At 35.0% G+C, this 20,151-nt stretch overlaps 1 protein-coding gene across 1 annotated transcript in view; it reads left to right on the top strand.

The window, feature by feature from the left end:
* The first annotated feature begins 176 nt into the window (after positions 1-176).
* LOC125030953 (transcriptional adapter 2B-like) overlaps positions 177-20,151 on the top strand; it is a 32,638-nt gene continuing 12,663 nt past the window's right edge. The window contains exons 1-12 of the mRNA XM_047621372.1: positions 177-335; positions 445-542; positions 2,369-2,428; positions 7,368-7,509; positions 8,488-8,705; positions 9,046-9,138; positions 9,526-9,665; positions 11,471-11,593; positions 12,219-12,298; positions 12,519-12,650; positions 14,647-14,665; positions 14,893-14,976. Of these exons, the coding sequence (XP_047477328.1) occupies positions 272-335; positions 445-542; positions 2,369-2,428; positions 7,368-7,509; positions 8,488-8,705; positions 9,046-9,138; positions 9,526-9,665; positions 11,471-11,593; positions 12,219-12,298; positions 12,519-12,650; positions 14,647-14,665; positions 14,893-14,976 (1,253 nt within the window). The 5' untranslated portion in view covers positions 177-271. The remainder of the gene's footprint in view (positions 336-444; positions 543-2,368; positions 2,429-7,367; positions 7,510-8,487; positions 8,706-9,045; positions 9,139-9,525; positions 9,666-11,470; positions 11,594-12,218; positions 12,299-12,518; positions 12,651-14,646; positions 14,666-14,892; positions 14,977-20,151) is intronic.

The following is a 20,151-nucleotide window of genomic DNA, read 5'->3' on the forward strand; positions in this document are numbered from 1 at the left end:
TCGCCTAATATACGTTCTTACCCATGCAATATGCAATATAACTGTAAATGGGTGAATGCAGCTGCCAAATGACCCAGCCCAACCTCGTACGTCTGGCATAGCGGTTGGAGCAGCGTCAGTCAGCTTTCGTACAGTAAGGACATTTCTTGCATTTTTTACCCAGATTCCCATAGCACAGATCCATTCCTATCCTAAACAGCATACTATCATGTGCATAAACATACGGCGGAGCGGCTGGGCAGAGGAGGAGGTCCTCGAGATGCCAAAATAAATGGTATATTCGTCTTTTGGCACTTCGCGTGACGTCATCAGCGTGCTCGGAGGCAACATGGCGGGTGAGAGACGTTCCTCCTTCCGCGGGGGTGCAAGTGAGTGGGTTTTTTAGGGCATCCCAGCCGCCTTCCCCCGCTCCGATTCCTGCTAAACGCTCGTTGTCTCTTGCAGATACATTTGCCAAGTACCATTGCAACTACTGCGAAGAGGATGTGAACGGACTGAGGGTGCGGTGCTTGGAGTGCGACGACTTCGATCTTTGTTTACAGGTAGGGTCACGTGACGCGGCGGCGAGGCGGCCCGTTTGAATCGCATTTGGGGCACCGCTCGCCCGAGGGCACTCTGGGGGGACTTGGGGGCACTGGGCGACGTTTAGGGGCACTCCTCGGCCGTGGGAATTTTTAGGCGAGGGCTTCAGTGCTCTGAGTGGTTGTGTAGGAGAGGAAGGAGGGTTTTGAGGTGTGGCGTTGGGACTGAGTGGGTCTTGTCATCAGAGTATTTGATGTGTGAATGACCCATGGGCGGGGCATTTAAAGCGGGTTTAGGACATCACGTAAAATGAGCTTTGCATAATGGGGTCGATTGAATATCAATTATGCATTTAGAATCGGTTTATTAAGGATTTTTTTAAAAATTGATATGCCAAAAGGTCTGGATTTTGAATCGGCGTCACTTAGAGGCATGTCTTTCGAATCTGACTTGGGAGGTATGAATCAATATTAGTCATTTAGGGCAGGATTGGGGCACTATAGGGTTTTAAGATAGGCTTTGGACACATGACTTGAGGTTAGGTTCAGATGTTAGTGTGAAATAGAATTAGAATTTAAGGGCATCAACTTTGGCATTAGTGGGTAGAGTGATACTGTGGACATTATTTGCATGATTAATGAATGTGATTTATGCCTTTAATGTTCAGATATTTTAGTATTACAACTGGAAGCCAACACTAGGGATAAGTTGGTGGAATTTTGAATTGTGCAAATTTAGGCACTCACTATGGCCTCTACACTAGTTGGCACCCTGGAAAAGCCAACAAATCTTCATCACATAAGATCTTGCAAGAGAGGATTTTTAAACCTTTCTGTTAGTGTTAAATATGGAAGCAGTTAAAAGTTTATTTTGTTTGTTGGACTGCTTTATTTGTGGAGGCAGCATCAATTGTTCAATGTATTTACATCAGGTGATGTCATATCACAGTATGACAGAAAATTTACGGAAGCCGTGTGATGTCAAATGTCAGAATATTAAAATCTACTAAAGAAATTATATGGTAAAATTACAGAAAAGCAGAATCAACTATGGACCTCCTCCCTTTTTTTTTTTTTTTTATGATATGTATAAACCAAGGAACCAGACTTAATCTTCTATTGGAGGCTCCTCCCCTGGACCCTGTGGTATTTTCTTGTTAGAGAAATAATTGAAATAAGATTATAGGATCATTTTGATGCTTGCTTCTAAATGCTGTAACAGTCTGAGTTCTTTGAGGAAACTTGCACTGGCTTTGAAAGTAGGCCAAATAGTTTGTTGAAATTATTTAGTAGGATTGTAACCAGATATACACAAGTTTGTTATCTGTGATGGAATCCTGTAATTTTAAAAGAACATCCTGATAGTGGTGCATTGTCAAACCATTGCCACAAACTTCATACTGTGCTTTGGCAAAAGACAGTAACCTCCACCATAGATACTTAAGCAGTGTAGAGCTTGTATAGATTCCTTTTTTGATGATGACTAGTCAGAGAGTTGTACAAGCTCTTTTTATCTAGCCAGGATATGCAGGTGTTGCCCTTAGCCAGAGTGTCAACAGGTTCAGAGACCAAAGTGATGGGCTGTTATTATATGCTAGGTGTGGAAACACAGGTCTTTCATAAACAGATACTGTATTTTTTGTTTGTTGGAAATTTGTTGTTGTTTATTGATTAACTTTTATGTAAAGCAAAAATTTGAATGATTGCTTTCTTGCTTTATTTATTCTTATTCTGTGAGAGGATTAAATTCTAGTTGTGCAAGTGTAAATAATGTAAGTAAGTTAATAGTAATATTTTAAATTGGATTTTGCATGGGATGCGGCTAAAACTAAGTTCTTCTTTTACAGTGTTTTGCTTGTGGTGCTGAGATTGGAAAGCATAGAAGTGGACACGCCTATCAATTTATGGTAAGGTTTTCAGGTTTTGTGTAAATTCTTGTCAGCCCCATCTGCTTTTAGGGTACTGTGCTTCCCTGTATTATTTTACTCAGCTTTTTGGTTACTTTTGTTCAAGAGATTGATCAGAAGAGAACCTCAAGGGAAGTTGAAAAGTAGAGATTGCTGAATTTGCTAAGCATAGTATCTTACTAGCAGTGTATATCAGGTTTGTCTGAAATATGTAGAAGAGATAAGTATGCACCAGGTGTTTTACCAATTAACAAGACTATTTTCCTGAATTACTATATTTCTTAAGTTGTGTCATCTTTATAATAGTTTTCTATATCAGACTTATACAAGCAAAAAAAGTCATTATAGCCTTTTTATCCAAGTTATTGCTGTCTTGTTATGTTGATTGTTCAAATGAAGCCCTGGTGTAAACTAATAAGAAATATGCATAGAGACCCTCACTTTTGACTGATAAGGTGCTTTACTGTGTGCAGCTGCTGTCTTACTTAGACTCATTCTTTGCTTGCATGGGTTTTTTATTGCAGGCTCTTATTTCATTGGTTGCTTCTTATGCAACACCTTGAACTGAACATTACAGATCTCCTGTATTCATGATTGCTGCCCTGATAACACTAATTAACCAGATATTTTGTTGGTGACAACAGTAAGTAATAAGCTACTTCAGCTGGTATAAGGTTTTCATAGACAATGTATTACACTTTCTGAGATGTTACTTATATATATATATGTATATATATATAATTATATGTATGTATATATATGTATATGTAAATTTATATGTGTATGTGTATGTAAATTTATATATATATATGTATGTGTATGTATAGATGTGTGTGTGTGTGTGTGTGTGTGTGTGTGTGTGTGTGTGTGTGTGTGTGTGTGTGTGTGTGTGTGTGTGTGTGTGTGTGTGTGTGTGTATGTATGTATGTATGTATGTATGTATGTATGTATGTATGTATGTATATGCATATATATATAAGTTATATATATGTATATATATGTGTATATATATAAATATATATGTTTATATATATGTGTATATATATATATTTATATATATGTATATATATATGTTTATGTATATGTATGTGTATATATAGACATACATTTATATATATATATATATATATATATATATATATATATATATTCACGTACATATGTATATATACATATATATGTATATATACATATATATGTATATATACATATATATGTTTATATACATATATGTTTATATACATATATGTTTATATACATATATGTATATACATACATATACATATACATGTACATTTACACACACACATACATACATATACATATACATGTACATTTACACACACACATACATACATATACACGTATGATACACATATACATACACGCATGTACATATACACATATGATACACATATACATACACATATACATATACATGTATATACATAACATACATATACAAATACATATATATACATAATTTTTTATATATATTATGTATATACAAAGGCATATATATACATATACGTAAATATATATACACATATACATAAATGTCTGTGTGTGTGTGTGTGTGTAATATACATATATATGTGTATATATGTATATATCTATATATGTATATATACATATACACATGTATGTATAATATAATATAAAATAAGATATATATAATATATATATTCTATAATATGTAATATATATAATTATATTTATAATATATATATGTATATATATTGTATATGTATATATACAATACAATTGGTATCACATATATATGTGTATTTATATTGTTTATGTATATATGTGTATTTATTTTGTATATGTATATATATATGTGTATATGTATATATATATATTATATATATATATATATATATGTGTATATGTAATGAATATAAATGTTTATATGCATTTATATTAATATATATGGATATTTTAAAGATTTGATTGCAGTTATCATGAATCAGAACACCAGATTGTTAAGAGGCTTCTAGCACACTGTTCATAATTCCTTCCTGAAGAATTTAAGAAAATAATATTCATTTATAGATAGGAAATGCAGTTCTTTTCCTTGGTTTATATAAACAATTAGTTATCAGTCCACCAATGACAATTTATTTTCTTGTATCAATAATTTATTGTAAAAGAAATTTCCAATACTGACTTGAATGCCTGCTTATGAGCAGAATCGAAAGTCAGTAGAAGTAGCTCTTTAAGCAAAATCTGGGGAGTAATTAAGCTCCATTGATGTGCAGTGTAGTGCTAGGTTATTGGGTATTTATTGTCAAATTTTTGGAATTCTTGTAGCAATGACAGTTTGTCTGTTGAATTTACAGGGTTAGTGATCATGAATTTTTTAGTTTATTATGTAGATGGTTATATTTCTGGAAGAATAGTAAATTGTGCAGGGGGCTAGATCAAAGGGTATTGAAAAGTATGTCTAGCAGAGAATATGGACGAAGGAATGCATTGATCTGTACATGTGATGTTGCTGTGAACAGTAATAAAGGTTTTAATGAGAGGAAAACACAATGGACCTTGCAATGATTGTGTTCTTGGATAGATGCTTTAAAGTCACTTTTTTTTTTATAGCTAGGATGTTCAAAATGAGTAATGGTGTTAAATCATGTGTTTCTTAATGTCATGTGATGTACTGGCACATAATTGTTCTAGAAATTGCAGTTCCTTAGACTGTGTTGTTTGTGTAGCATTGCTTGTCAGTTGTATTCGCATTTGCTTAATTTCACTTCTTTATGAGCTGAACCACATAGAGAGGACTATGTTGGTTATTCAGTTAATGAGATTGTTTGAGAGATATGTTCACAATTTTGTGTTTGTGCACTGTCAAGGAAATGGAGATGTTAATTGCACCCCAGATTTTGATTTGCGCTGTATGTTATTTTTTATTTATTTAGGTTTGTCTGTCTGTCTAGAAAAAAAAGCATAGGATATATTCAGGATGATGATATTTAGCTACTAATTGCTGCATAGAACTAAGAACTTTGTGATAGGTTACATATAGGTAAGAATAATTGAATATTTCATGTATATGGCTTTCTTAATTATATTGTTAATTGTAGATCTCTTAACAGATTAGTGACTCCTGTATTAAGAAGAGGATTGTAGAGATTATCAGTGGCTACCATTTCCTGAATATAAGTCCTGACTTGCACTAATTGTAAAGTTCTGTAATTGCATATTTTCCCGTGGTGTGATTCTTGGTGGCAGAGTGCATGCTTTATATTTTATGGTCACAGCATTTTCTCAAGCAGTTCCCTCTTTTTAAGTGCATAACAGTGTCTTGCTGAAGATTTTGCTACTTTTCACAACTAAATGATGATTTTCTTTGTTGAAAATTTCAATATCTTCTATAGTATTTACATGGCTTGGGCCCCACTTTCTGAGCAAAATTTTTTCATAGAAGCTTTGTAGTACCTTATGATTATGCATACCTCCCAGTTCTTTTCCTTTTATGTTTGAAACTTAATATGGAAACAAAATTGATATTTGCAGATAAAACAAGAAGTTCAGACTGTTCCTGCTCAAACAAAAGTTGCAATAAATTAATCACATAATTGGTATCACATGTTATAAGCACTTAAAGATCTTTTCATATTGTCATTTACTAGCTAGAAAACTGAATCTTGAAAAATCTGATAAAATTTATGTGATACTTAATGTGCAACAATGAGAACAAGAATTTTTATAACCTAAGATCAGCTTTGTTGACATACTCGTTGCCAGCATATTTTGCTGTATATGAGAATGCTAACAGACTCGATGAAAAGGAACCAGAATGTGTTACATCACGAACAGCGTTTTGTGGTCTTTTTAACCTGTTTACTGTTCTATGCTTAGTGAATAAAAGTTAATGTAAGAATTAATTGAAAGACCAAATAACTTTGTAAAACTTTATAAAGAATTATTAAGAGTTAGAATTGTTATATTTATAACTTTTATGCATTTTGTTGTTGTTGTTACACTTGACATAATACATAGATTATTATGATTCTTAAAAGTTAAAGATTATATTTTGATTCTGTTATTCAGAAATAATAAGTCCGTATTTTTTATTATAGCCATGTAACTTATGCATACGTATACATAGTATTGTAGGTATACTTCTGAATAAGTCTACTAAAATAAATAAATTGTTGCAACTGCTTGGAGAAAAGGCTCCAAAGATATTGATGGTTCTATTCATGATACTGTTCCCTCAAAACAATTGTGAAACCATAAGTAATGCTAAGAAAGAAGTGTGTACTTATAACAAGTACTTATGAAGGCCCTGTCAGTAGTTTTACTGAGGATACAGTTATTGGTATTTTCCAGTGTACATATTAAGAAGTGGAGGACAGTTAAAGGAAATAATATTGCTGTTACTTCCCAATTCTGCAAATATATTTGAAATTTGGAAGTTGGCTAAGCACAATTACTAAACTTCAATATAATAGAGTTCATAAGTGCATAGGTTGTTTGTTCATTCTAAGACATTTATAGTTCTGGATTCCAAATAGAAGATGAAATAAAATCTGTTCATGAAGTGATGGAAATTAAATAATGAATCAAAAGAAGAAAGGAGGGTGAAAGTAAACATTAATATAAATCAAGATCTGTTTAAGGTTTGCTTTGTAAATTCACAGAAGAAAGGATGCTTTATAAACTTGCCAAATAAGTAAAGCGTTATTAACCACGACTCCTCTTTCACAAGCTAAACTTCTCTGCTTAGTGGAGACGCAGGATTCTTACTGTAACACATTTGGTCCTATGGGTTATGATGATGGTGCAGGAAACAAGCAAGACTTGTTGGCGACCGTATATTGTCGATGATGACAGGTGCCCCCGCCGCTGCACTCTGCTTACCGCCACCCCCCTCACTAACGGGTCACTGTCTTTTCTTGGGCCCGCTCTCTCACAGGCCGGTGTTTTCCAGGACACAGGAAACTTTAGCATTTTCCCCGGTCAAGGCCATTGGACTGCCAGAGAGGAGGTCAGATTGCTGGACGCCATTGAGCAGTATGGGTACGGTAACTGGGAGGACATTGCGCGCCATATCGAGACTCGCACTCCGGATGGTACGTTTGCATAATTCTTGTTTTGATCTGGGTTTCGAAAAGTGGTGGGTGAGTGAGCACTGTCTTTGAAAGTATTATGTTATAAAGCCTCTGTATCAGATGGCATTTTTTTGTTTTCTTTTCTTTTGTCTTTTTTGTCTTTATAACAAGTTATAATAGGTCACATCAGGTGAGGTGGATATTGGCAAGCATTGAAGCTGAATTTATCTTGTGGAATTAATCAAATCATTATTTTATAAAGAAGATCTTTAGCTAATAGTTAAAAAAAAAGATATCATATATATAACCCTTTGAAAAATGTATATTCTATTCAATTTTTTTTTAGTGTTAGTGGGCCTCAAGAGTCATATTATTCTTATTTGTTATATAGACTTTTTTCAGTTCATAATAGTGGGCCTCAAGAGTCATATTATTTTTATTTGTTATATAGACTTTTTTCAGTTCATAATAAGTAGTCAGAATGATATATTTACAAATGAAAATATTAAATGACTGAATTATCTGTGATAATCAACAATTCAGATGCCATATTGGCATAGATGCGATTGTTCATAACATAAGCAAGTCCATGAATTACTTTTTATGTAGGAGATACCACCTTTTAATTTTTCTTTTCTTTTTTATTTATTAATTTCATTATTCATTAGCTATTGCTATTTATTTATTTATATGTGCATTCACAATTTTCTTTTTCTTGGGGCAGCAGGTTCATAGACAGATGAATATACAGATGAATGTAACAGTTGTGAGATATTTACCTTCAATATATTTTTTTGTACTCTGATGAATTAGAATATTGATATTTGTTGTGAGAATAATCACTTACAGAAATGAATGCATTTTTTAAAACAACAAATAAGATCTCATGGCAGAATTTCAGTTAATCGACGGAAAAAGAAAAGGCCTCTACACTTATGTTCTTGTTAGCTGAATTTAAAATATTGCACAATTCACTCTATCTTTTCTGGAAACCAACAGAAGCAAGAAATAAGTACATCAGCAGTTACATAGATGGCGCTATTGGGCGAGCCTCCTGGAAACCAGCGTTAGAAAGATTGCAGCTCCCCATTGAGCACACAGTCCCTGACACAGGACCACTCTCGCCAACTCTAGGGTCTTCACTACCCTCCCAGCCACCCTCCACTGAGGAGAACACTATTCTTGGATACATGCCACACAGAGATGATTTTGAGAGAGTGAGTTAGATTTTTTAGCATATTTTGAGTGAAACTTGGGTATTTGTGCATTAATTTTTGTATGTTGATTTATATAGAAATATGTAAATATTTTTTTGATTAAGATGTCAAGTGAAATGTAAGTGTTTTATAGCCAGTATTATGACTTAAAAAGAAGACTTAATAGATCATATATATATTGCACTCATGTAATTTTGTTGTTTCAGTTTTTATATTTTATAGATTAGGTTTTATACCTTTTAGCTTTGCCAAAATATCAGTATTTATTTATGTTGCATATAGCAACATGTTGTGAAAATTTAGGAAAATTTTGATTATATATTCATTGTTATTTACACAGGAATGGGATAACGATGCAGAAACAACGATAGCACCATTATTCATTCATCCAGTTGATGATGAAGATGTGGATATGGCTCTCAAACTTGCACAGGTAAGTATTATCAAGTGAAAGTTCAGATTTGTAATTCTTTGTGATTATAAGTTTATCAATAGAGACAGTTTATCAAGTTAAAGCATTGATCAAGCTTAAAATCAGGGAGATTAACCCAATGGTGACGGGTCACGGCTATCGCCGTCATAACAATACGCCCGATTTGAGGCGTGCGGCTGTCCGGAGCGGCGCCGCTAAAACGCCCCGAGGCAATGATTCGGCTTGATGTACAGAATTCACGCGCTCAGAGTCGGCGCGCTGCCGCCGTTCCCCAGAGCGTAGAGTTTTTTTTAATTTTCTATACCCGACGCCATTGGGTTAAATGGCCATCTCGCAAAAGTGTATTTTCGTATATTTATTTTTAAAAATAAATATTCTCTATTTCAGGTTGATATGTACATGCGCCGTCTTCGTGAAAGATCGAGAAGAAAACGGGTAGTTAGAGATTTCCAGGTTGTTCCACAATTTTTCAAGAAGGAAAGAGAAAAAGCCCAAGTTCCACCAAAAAAGAAGAGCAAAGATGATAAGTAAGGATTGCAGCTACTTACAGGATTTTGGGTTTTATTGTAATTTACTGTTTAGTGTTAAAAAAAGTTTGAACAGACTGGGATCGGAAAGGAAGGTTTGTCAATATATATCTGTATATAAATTGGGAAACTAGATTGTCTTTTGGTATGTCTGGAAGTTACTCATACTTTACCAGCTACCTAAACCCATTGGCTCCAGGTGACCTGACTGTCATGTCAAGAAAGAATTTGCTGAGGGCTATGTGACGGGAATATAGCTTCATTGAAAAATTTGGCTGAGGGCCATGGCGACAGGAATATTTGTCTGAAAAATTTGTCTGAAGGCCGTGGTGATGAGAATGTGCACAAAGTTCTTGGAAGAAGATTAGACAGGTGGGACTAAGAATACAGTTCTTACCTGTTGTGTCTGGTGGTTCAGGTTGTGTTACAGAAAACTGAATAATAGGGGGGGGGGGGGAAATAGAATTAAGAAAATGTTATTTATGTTTCTTGTTATTGAACAGTGTTGCATGACTACCTAGATATATGATAAGGAATCTGTGCAAGGAAATTAATTTATTACCTTCTTGATACAGCATATCAAAGACAAATATAGACCTTGGAAAATGGCAAAAAAACAAAAAGGCTTACACAAGAAGAGATAGTAACATGCAAAGGTAGTCAAGGAGCCTTGATACTGCACACAAGTGTTCATGAGGGCCATGCCTAAAAGCCACACACCAGGATGTATTGCTACTCATATAAGCCTAATGCCCTGATCTTTAACCAGGTGTGAGCAGTGAGGCACCTTGATCCAATGGGTTGAGATGCTAGTTTTTGTGAAGTGGAAATTTATGTTACTGAAAACTTGGTTTGGTTAAAGGCTGAGTATGGGGCTAGAGGGAGATATAAATAGCTAAGAACTAAAGAGAAATAATGAAGTATGAGAATAACCTATTTATAGAATAAAAACAGATACGAACATTCTGTTACTGTTAAACTTAATAGAGTTGGATTACATTAGTTTTTTTTTTTTTTTTTTTTTTGTATAGTTAGATTGATTTTTAATGATGGTACAGTTAATTGGTTTTCTTTAGTATTTTTTAGTCACATTAACCCATTGGATCTGGTTGGACTCATAGCAACCAAATCACCAATAATCCAGGCATTAGGCTTTCGTGAATGGCTGCTGCTTGTAGGCCGGATGCATGCAAACACAGTGTCAAGACTCTATACCTTCTATTTGCAAAGCTATTTACTCTTTTGGCCATTTTCCAATGTCCATATTTGCCATTTGATTTACATTAGCCAGATGATAATAGTTTTCTTTTCTTTTCTTTTCTTTGTACAGACTCCAATCATCTCTCTAGGTAGTCTACAACTCAGTGCAAGAAAAATAAAACTATGTAACACTATGTTATTTGTGTCATTTTTTTTATTTAAGATATATAAAATTTTATGAAATACAACCTTGATGTTGAACATGGAAATGGGGTCCTCTATGTAGCCAACACTCTTCCAGTCACCATTTATGGCCATTTCATTCCAGACTCATACATCGATAGGAATAATGCAAAATCACCAAATGAGTAAAATAAACCTTTCAATAGGTATTTCCCATCACCCTGGCTTTCAGCTGAAACACTTACAATGGCAGGTTTGCTTCATGTGGCCTACAGCCAGATTTTCCCGAGATGACATGTTCATGCCCCCCCCTCCAACTGGGATTTTTTCATAAGGTGATGGTCATGCCATCCAGATCCAAGAGGTTAATTCTAAAGAAATAGAAGCAGTGGATAATGTTTTATGTGTTTTCATCTTTTCAGAGAGGCAGTAGCTGAAAAACTTAGAACAATTAGCCAGTTTCAGACAGCAAGTGAACACAATAATCTCATAAACTCCATTGTCCGAGAGAGAGAGTTAAGAACAAGGATAAGAGAGTTACTAAGGTAAGAGCTTGGAGACTTGTGGTTGATGCTTTGGGATTCCGAGGCCTTTTGTGAATGCTTATAAATAGATTTCATGACCTAACTTTCATTAACTCAATGCCAACGGGCATGGCATGTATGTACATGCCATGCCCACGGGGTTTTCTTGTTAAATTGTTTTTACACATAGATGGTTACACTTGTACTAAGTCACCAATTAGCCAATTACGAGTACTGCCTGTCTTGCCCGTTTACCCTTTTTCTTGATTTACAAAAATATTTTACATTATGTTATTTTGCTGTTACTAATGTTTATATTATTATAGTAATTATAATGTTTATAATAGAAATAATACCATTGATGTTCGTAACTCTAGTAAAAAATACATTTTTCCCACCAATTAAAGGAAAGGTGAAATCAAGTAAGGTCACAAGGTCTACTAATTGACTCCCTTGTGGCTAAGCACTAGCAGAGCCATCTATGTGGAGTGACATTTCACAAAAAATAAAAAAAATGAGCACAGCATTTTCCCCATTTTCTATTTCATTTATAATCTTGGTGCTCATAGCTTTTGGTACATATGTAGAACTGTATCTGTAGTTTGTCATTATAAATGGATTAAATAGATAAGACATGTGTTTACAGATATCGTCGTAATGGAATTAGACATGTGGAAGAATGCCATGAGTTTGAGGTAGCAAGGTCGCGAAGAGACAGGAAAAAAAGAAAATAAAAAGAAAGGTGTAAGTATTAATTGTTTCTCATTTTGTAAGGTAATGCTGTGTGTAAATCTAGTAGTAGACACTGGAGTTATAAACAGGGTTATTCCTTACCTCTAAACCATTGTTTAAAAGTATCAACTGATGTAAGTGAAGGAAAAAAAATACGGTAAGATAGAAGATTGGATGTAGACTGTGTAATATAGGATGTGAATTTTGTTTGCAGAAATCGTAATTTTGTGTACTCTCAAAAGTAAGAGATCATTTAATAGCTTACATCTTTTGAATATGAGCTGTATTTCCGAAGAATTTGAAGCATTAGGATGGGCAAGTGCATGTTTACACTCGCAGAAAACCAGTAAGTGAGAAATGGAATACAATAGGAAATTGTAAATGTGACAACACAGAAGGAATTGGGTAATAAACGAAGCCCTTGGTTTTAGTACATTTACACTTCCACTTCTGAGCTTTTAATTTTAGATAAGATTGCATATGCCAAATCACATTTAATGATGAATATGACTCATTCGCTTCATTAGATTGATGATTGTAATATTTTTATACATTATTATTCTAGCTATATTAGTTGCATATTATAGTTCATCATAGACCTTTGCCCCCCCCCCAAAAAAAAAAAAAAAAAAAAAAAACATACATACATACATATAATGTATATATATGTATATATGTATATATATATATATATATATATATATATATATATATATATATATATATATTATATATATTTATATATATTTATATATATATATATATATATATATATATATATATACATATATACATATATATGTGTGTATATATATGTGTGTATATATATGTGTTTATATATATGTGTTTATATATATGTGTGTGTATGTATATATATATATATATATATATATATATATATATATATATATATAAATATATATATATATATATATATATATATATATATATATATATATATATATATATATTATGTGTGTGTATATATATGTATATATGTAATAATAATATATATATATATATATATATATATATATATATATATATATATATATATATATATATATATATTATGTGTGTGTATATATATGTATATATGTAATAATAATATATATATATATATATATATATATATATATATATATATATATATATATATCCAGACTATGGTATATGTGATTTTTAAATTCTCACAAAGTATTGTCTGGTGAGAGTGTAATCTTGATCATCAATTAAGAAAAGATATAAATTTTCGAACAATATTTACAGATTTTATTTCTCTGTATTACTAGCATGGCTTAGCTTATGATCCCCACTATGATTATCTATCCTTTTGCTGATATTTCTGTCAATGCAGAATTAGTTTTCAGTCATGTAACCTTACATATGTGTGTGCGTGTATGTATGTATGTATGTATATATGAATAAATTAATTCATGTGTGTGTGTGTGTATGTGTGTGTGCGTGTGCGTACACACGCACACATATATATGTAAATATATATATATAAATATATATATATATATATATATATATATATATATATATATATATATATATATGAAATAGCTACTGAGTAAGTAGTGTTTTACTCCCATCAGTTTTGGTGATGTTCTGCCAAAATTCCAAATGCATATGAACTTTGAATTAATTGTTGGAGACGAGTGGTAATATCTATTACATAAAACTAAACTTATAATGTAAATAACTTTATTTTTAAAGTTATGTCTTATTGTAATAAGATAGGAAGAAAATTGATCCATTGTTTTTATTTTCATTTCCATTCATGTCAGGTCATATACTTCAAATGTTCAGTGACCAATGAGACAGAAGCTTATGTTGATTTATCCTCCCTTTTCTAATTAAATGTGTTTACTTATTTTCAAATTTGATTTTTTTGCGTATTTTATTTAGTTATTTACCAACATGCTTTTCCAGTCTATTGAAATTCTGCCGTTTAACTGAAAGGGATGTCTAGAGGCTCTCGGTTATCTTCTGCCTCTTGAATATCAGGAGGTTTATCGTTAAAAAATGAAGTGTCAACTAGATTTAAAAGGGAAGGGGCAGATATGATTTTTTTTTTTTACTGATAGGTAGAGAGAATTCGAGAACTATAGTTTAACATCTGTGAATATGAGGCAGAGGAAGTAAAATGTGGCAGCAACTAATGATCTGAAGTAATATCCATCTCTGCATATTTCGACTTGCATGATGTGTATGTTACCCAGTTTTAGTGTCAAACATACATGTTGGATATTTTTGGATTTGTTAATGTTTTGATGTGCAGCTATTTCTGGATTGCATAAAAAAATGTGACACGGACTTTTTCTTTGTGTGAACAGCCCCAGGTTTTTCTAGACTGTACAGTCTGTGTGAGAGGCACTGGACGTGAAGCTATAGCATGTGATTTTCTCTTGGCCCATTGATTAAGGTAACCTAGACATCCCAAATATATAAAGGAACCTCCTTTTTCATACATATATCCATACATAATATAATACCAACGCGTGCAAAAGTTACCCCGCTGCCGTCCACTGGCCTGGCATGAGTGGAATAAGCTAACGTTGGCCCTTGTGTTACTTCCACAGCCGAGTATTCACAACTTTGCCTTTCATGCAGGCCAGCCTGCCTCAGATTCCGACTCAAATGGACCTCACCGCAAAGTCAAAAGAGTAAGTATTCTCCTTGGTCTGTTTGTGGTATTGGTTGTAATGGTAGCATTGTAGTGGCATACAGCTTTTGCTTGAATGGCCAAATTTTTTTTACTTACAAGGGAGTTGCCAAGGCTACTAACAGAATTCTTATGAAAAAAAAAAAACTTGTCTCAAATTTGGGCAACTTAAGTATTGGAACAGGTAAATATTCCCTTGTGTAGCAGTGAGAATGTAAAGGATATGAATGACAGTAATATTGGTTGATTATAATTGTCAGAGCTTTCAGTCTCATATTAAGACTGAAGTTTATGGTGATAAGGGTTGTTGGCTTAGGTAAAGATGATATGGTTTACAGATTGATAGAATAGCAAAAATAATGATCATTGTTGATCATACTCTAAATTGGGGAGTTAAGAAACCATTTACTAAAATTATTTTTTAAATCAAAGGTAAAAAGTTAAAGTTGTAAATTATATCTGTTTAGGGAGAGCTAAATTGCAGCTGCAGCTGGTGATGATTGTTTAGGCAGTGTTAGTTGACTGCATGGTAGCAGCTCTGATTTTTTCTTATTCTCTTTTTTTTTTTGCCAGTCTTCCTCTCTCTTTCTATTATGTTATTAGAAGTACTTTATGATATTTTATGTGCTGAAAGATTGCAGGGGAAAATCTACCTAGAGTCAAGAGGATTGAGGATTATACTTAATTTTCCAATTCGTTAAGGCTTTTGTTATTATGTTGTTGTTTTTTGTGTGTGTATGGAATTTGAAAAGAATAGGCTATAGCTGTCAATGGAAGTACTTTACCTTTTCATTGATAATCCTGTGGAATGTCAAGAAAATTAGTGTATTTTGTGGATTCAGTACTTTGTTTTGTTATAGTTATATGATTTTTTATGGAAAGGAGTTAGATGTAGCATAAATTATGAGATTTATAAAACTATGAGTATTTTACAAAGTTTTAGTTACAGTGGATCAGAAATTACAGATTATGATGGATGCTTCCTGAGTTATCAGTTGTTAAAGATGGAAGGGTATCTTTAAGTGGTTTAAAGGGTCCTGGCATATCTGTAAATGTGTGGTTGACAGAAACCTGTCTGCACCTCAGCCCTAACTTTGTCAAGTTTTTCCATGCTACCAACTGCATGAGGACTACTCACATACCACCCATCTTTAGATGGGCATATTTGTAGTTTACCCTTTCTCATTATGAAGGGGTCAGTGGTTTCCTAGTTTTGCCATGTTTGTTGAAGTTGTAAGTACTGTTGAAAGAGCTTTATTTACTTCCTAATTGGTTAAAGAGGCAACCACAACAATTACTTTTGTCTGCAAGGCTGTAGTATTGGGGGATCTTTTTCATATGAATTATTGTCCAGATAATTTCTACATTTGAGGTATATTTCATATTACAAGTTATTGTTTGTAAGTAGCCACTTTTATATGATTTACCAATTCGAAATAATTTCCCAATAAACATGTTAACCCATGAAGAATTTGGCTGAGTTCCAGATGACAAGAATGTGTCATCATAAAAAATATGGCTAATGGCCAGGCTGATAATGTGTTGTGAGATATTGTAGTTGAGTGGCAGGTTATGGGGACATCTTGCTGTGAGTGTATAACACTCTTGGAGGGAGATTAGACTCATTGGGTTGTTAGGAAGGGTGCAATGTACCATCTGTCAGTCATGCCTGGAAATGCACCAGATTCATAAGGACACTATTTTCATACAGAATAACCTGTTCATGCCTGCCTTGACGTGCAAGACTGTGTTATGGAAAATTGAATATTATGAAAATATAAAGATAACATGTTGTAGACTCACGAGAGAGATCATATAGAATCTTTTCAATGAAAACAGTGTATTGCCATCTTAACTCCATGCCGATAGGCATGACGTGTACATACGTGCTATGCCCACTGTGAGTTACTTGTTTGATTGTTTGTACACATAGATGGCTACACTTGTACTAAGTCACTAATGAGCCAGTTACGAGTACTGCCTGTTTTGCCCTTTTACCCTTTTCTTTGATTTACGAAAATATTTTATGTTATCTTATTTTGCTGTTACTAATGTTTATAACATTATAGTAATTATAATGTTTATAATTAAAATAACACCTTCAATATTCATAGCATTAGTAAAAAATACGATTTTCCTGCCATTTCATAGGCCTAGGGATTAAGCTTTCCAAAATTGTCCTTAACCATAATTTTTTACGCTTTTATTTTAACCCCTTGATAATGGGTGAAGAAAAGAAAAAAACTACGCTCTGGAGATCAATAGCAAAGCGCCGACTTTGAGTGCGGGAGTTTGATACATCAAGCCAAATCACCGGCTCTCAGTGCTTTGGCGCACCGCCATGGTGTACAGCCACACGCCACAGATCGAGCAGTTTGTTTTGACGTTGGGATGGGGTTAAAACAATAATGAGCATATCCAGAATTGAGGAAACAAGGTGGAAAACTTTGGCCTTTATTTCTAGTGTGCTCCTATTATTTTGTTGCTACATTCAGAATTTAGGTGAGGTATTAGAAGGGGAAGTAGTATAGTCAGACTTAGTACCTTCTCTGTGCTGTAGTCTGTATATCTTACATGTGTTCTTAAGCAGTTATAACCATGTTTTAAAATGTTTGAAACCTGCTGTATGCTTTTTAATGAGGGGCTGGTGAAATTTTTACGTAACTATAATTGGGAGGGGTTTTGGGTTCAGCTCCGAGTTTAAGTAATGGAACCCAGGTTTTATGTATTGCTTTTCCCTGAGATAAGGGCAGAACTAAATAAAATCACAAGAGATAAGTGAAAGAAAGGGCATAAAACTAGAAGAACACAACCATTCAGTAAAACACATTACTGTTCTTACCAGAATTCTGTATAATGCATTATTGAATTGTAGCCCCCTGCTGTACATGGTTTTTGATTATCATGTTAGTGAAGTTGGAGACAATGTAAGTTTGGATCATATGATAACAATCCAAATACATGCTGGAAACAGTAATGGGTAAAATTGTCTGTATCACTGCCTTATGATTGGTAACTCTCTTGTAGGTATTCTTTGCTGTTGTTGTTTTGCTTTTTTTAATAAATTGCATTGTGTTGTAAGTTGCAGGCTACCAATAGGATGTATCTAGTGGATTGGTCCAATAGGCTCTACAGCTTATAGTATGTTTTTCATGTTACTTTGCTTTGCCTTTAACTGCTTTGCAAATGCTTTCAGAATAGAATTACAGGTTATGAATGTGATAAAATGCATGTGAACATGCACACATTCATGTTCACACAAGCAGATGCATACAAACCCAGACACATGCATGCAAACCAGACACATGCATACAAACCCAGACACATGCATAAAAACCCAGACACATGCATACAAACCCAGACACATGCATACAAACCCAGACACATGCATACAAACCCAGACACATGCATACAAACCCAGACACATGCATACAAACCCAGACACATGCATACAAACCCAGATACATGCATACAAACCCAGACACATGCATACAAACCCAGACACATGCATACAAACCCAGACACATGCATACAAACCATTTGAGACACATGCATACAAACCATTTGAGACACATGCATACAAACCATTTGAGACACATGCATACAAACCATTTGAGACACATGCATACAAACCATTTGAGACACATGCATACAAACCATTTGAGACACATGCATACAAACCATTTGAGACACATGCATACCAACCATTTGAGACACATGCATACAAACCATTTGAGACACATGCATACAAACCATTTGAGACACATGCATGCAAACCCAAACACATGCATGCAAACCCAAACAAATGCATACCAACTGAGACACATGCATACAGACCCAGACATATGCTTACCAACCCAGAGCGAGCGAGCGAAAGCAAGAGGGAGAGAGAGTGAGTGAGAGCAAGGGGGAGAGAGAGCGAGTGAGAGCAAGGGAGAGCGAGTGAGAGCAAGGGAGAGAGAGAGCAAGCAAGTGAGAGCAAGGGAGAGAGAGAGCGAGTGAGCGAGTGAGAGCAAGGGAAAGAGAGAGAGAGAGAGAGAGAGAGAGAGAGAGAGAGAGAGAGAGAGAGAGAGAGAGAGAGAGAGAGAGAGAGAGAGAGAGAGAGAGCGACCGAGCCAGAGCTAGAGAGAGAGAGAGAGAGCAAGAGAGAGAGAGAGAGAGAGAGAGAGAGAGAGAGAGAGAGAGAGAGAGAGAGAGAGAGAGAGAGAGAGAGAGAGAGAGAGCAAGGGGGAGAGAGAGAGAGAGAACAAGAGCAAGGGAGAAAGAGAGCAAGGGAGAAAGAGAGCGAGTGAGAGCAAGGGAGAGAGAGCGAGCGAGAGCAAGGGAGAGAGAGAGAGAGAGCAAGGGAGAGAGAGAGAGAGAGAGAGCAAGGGAGAGAGAGAGAGAGAGAGAGAGAGAGAGAGAGAGAGAGAGAGAGAGAGAGAGAGAGAGAGAGAGAGAGAGAGAGAGAGAGCGAGAGCGCGAGTGAGAGCAAGGAAGAGAGAGAGAGAGAGAGAGAGAGGGAGAGAGAGAGAGAGAGCGAGAGAGAGAGAGAGAGCGAGAGCAAGGGAGAGAGTCAGAGAGAGTCAGAGAGAGAGAGAGAGAGAGAGAGAGAGAGAGAGAGAGAGAGAGAGAGAGAGAGAGAGAGAGAGAGAGAGAGAGAGAGAGAGAGAGAGAGAGAGAGAGAGAGAGAGAGAGAGAGAGAGAGAGAGAGAGCAAGGGAGAGAGAGAAGAGAGAGAGGAGAGCAGGAGAGAGAGAGAGAGAGAGAGCAGAGCAGGGAGAGAGAGAGAGAGAGAAGAGGAAGGAGAAGAGGAGAGAAGGAGAGAGAGAGAGAGAGGAAGAGAGAGAGAGAGCAAGGAGAGAGAGAGAGGAGAGAGAGAGGAGAGAGGGAGAGAGAGAGAGAGGAGAGGAGAGAGAGAGAGAGAAGAGAGGAGAGAGAGAGAGAGAGAGGGAGAGCAAGGGAAGAGGAGCAGAGAGAGAAGAGAGAGAGGGAGAGAGAGAGGAGAGAGGCAGAGAGATGAAGAGCAGGGAAGAGAGAGAGAGCAAGGGAGAGAGAGAGAAGAGAGGGAGAGAGAGAGAGCAGAGAGAGAGAGAGGAGAGCAGAGCAAGGGAGAGAGAGAGAGGGAGGAGAGAGAGAGAAGGGAGAGAGAGAAGAGCACAGGGAGAGAGAGAGAGAGAGAAGAGAGAGAGAGAGAG

Source organism: Penaeus chinensis, chromosome 12, assembly GCF_019202785.1.
Source record: "Penaeus chinensis breed Huanghai No. 1 chromosome 12, ASM1920278v2, whole genome shotgun sequence".
Taxonomy (NCBI): domain Eukaryota; kingdom Metazoa; phylum Arthropoda; class Malacostraca; order Decapoda; family Penaeidae; genus Penaeus; species Penaeus chinensis.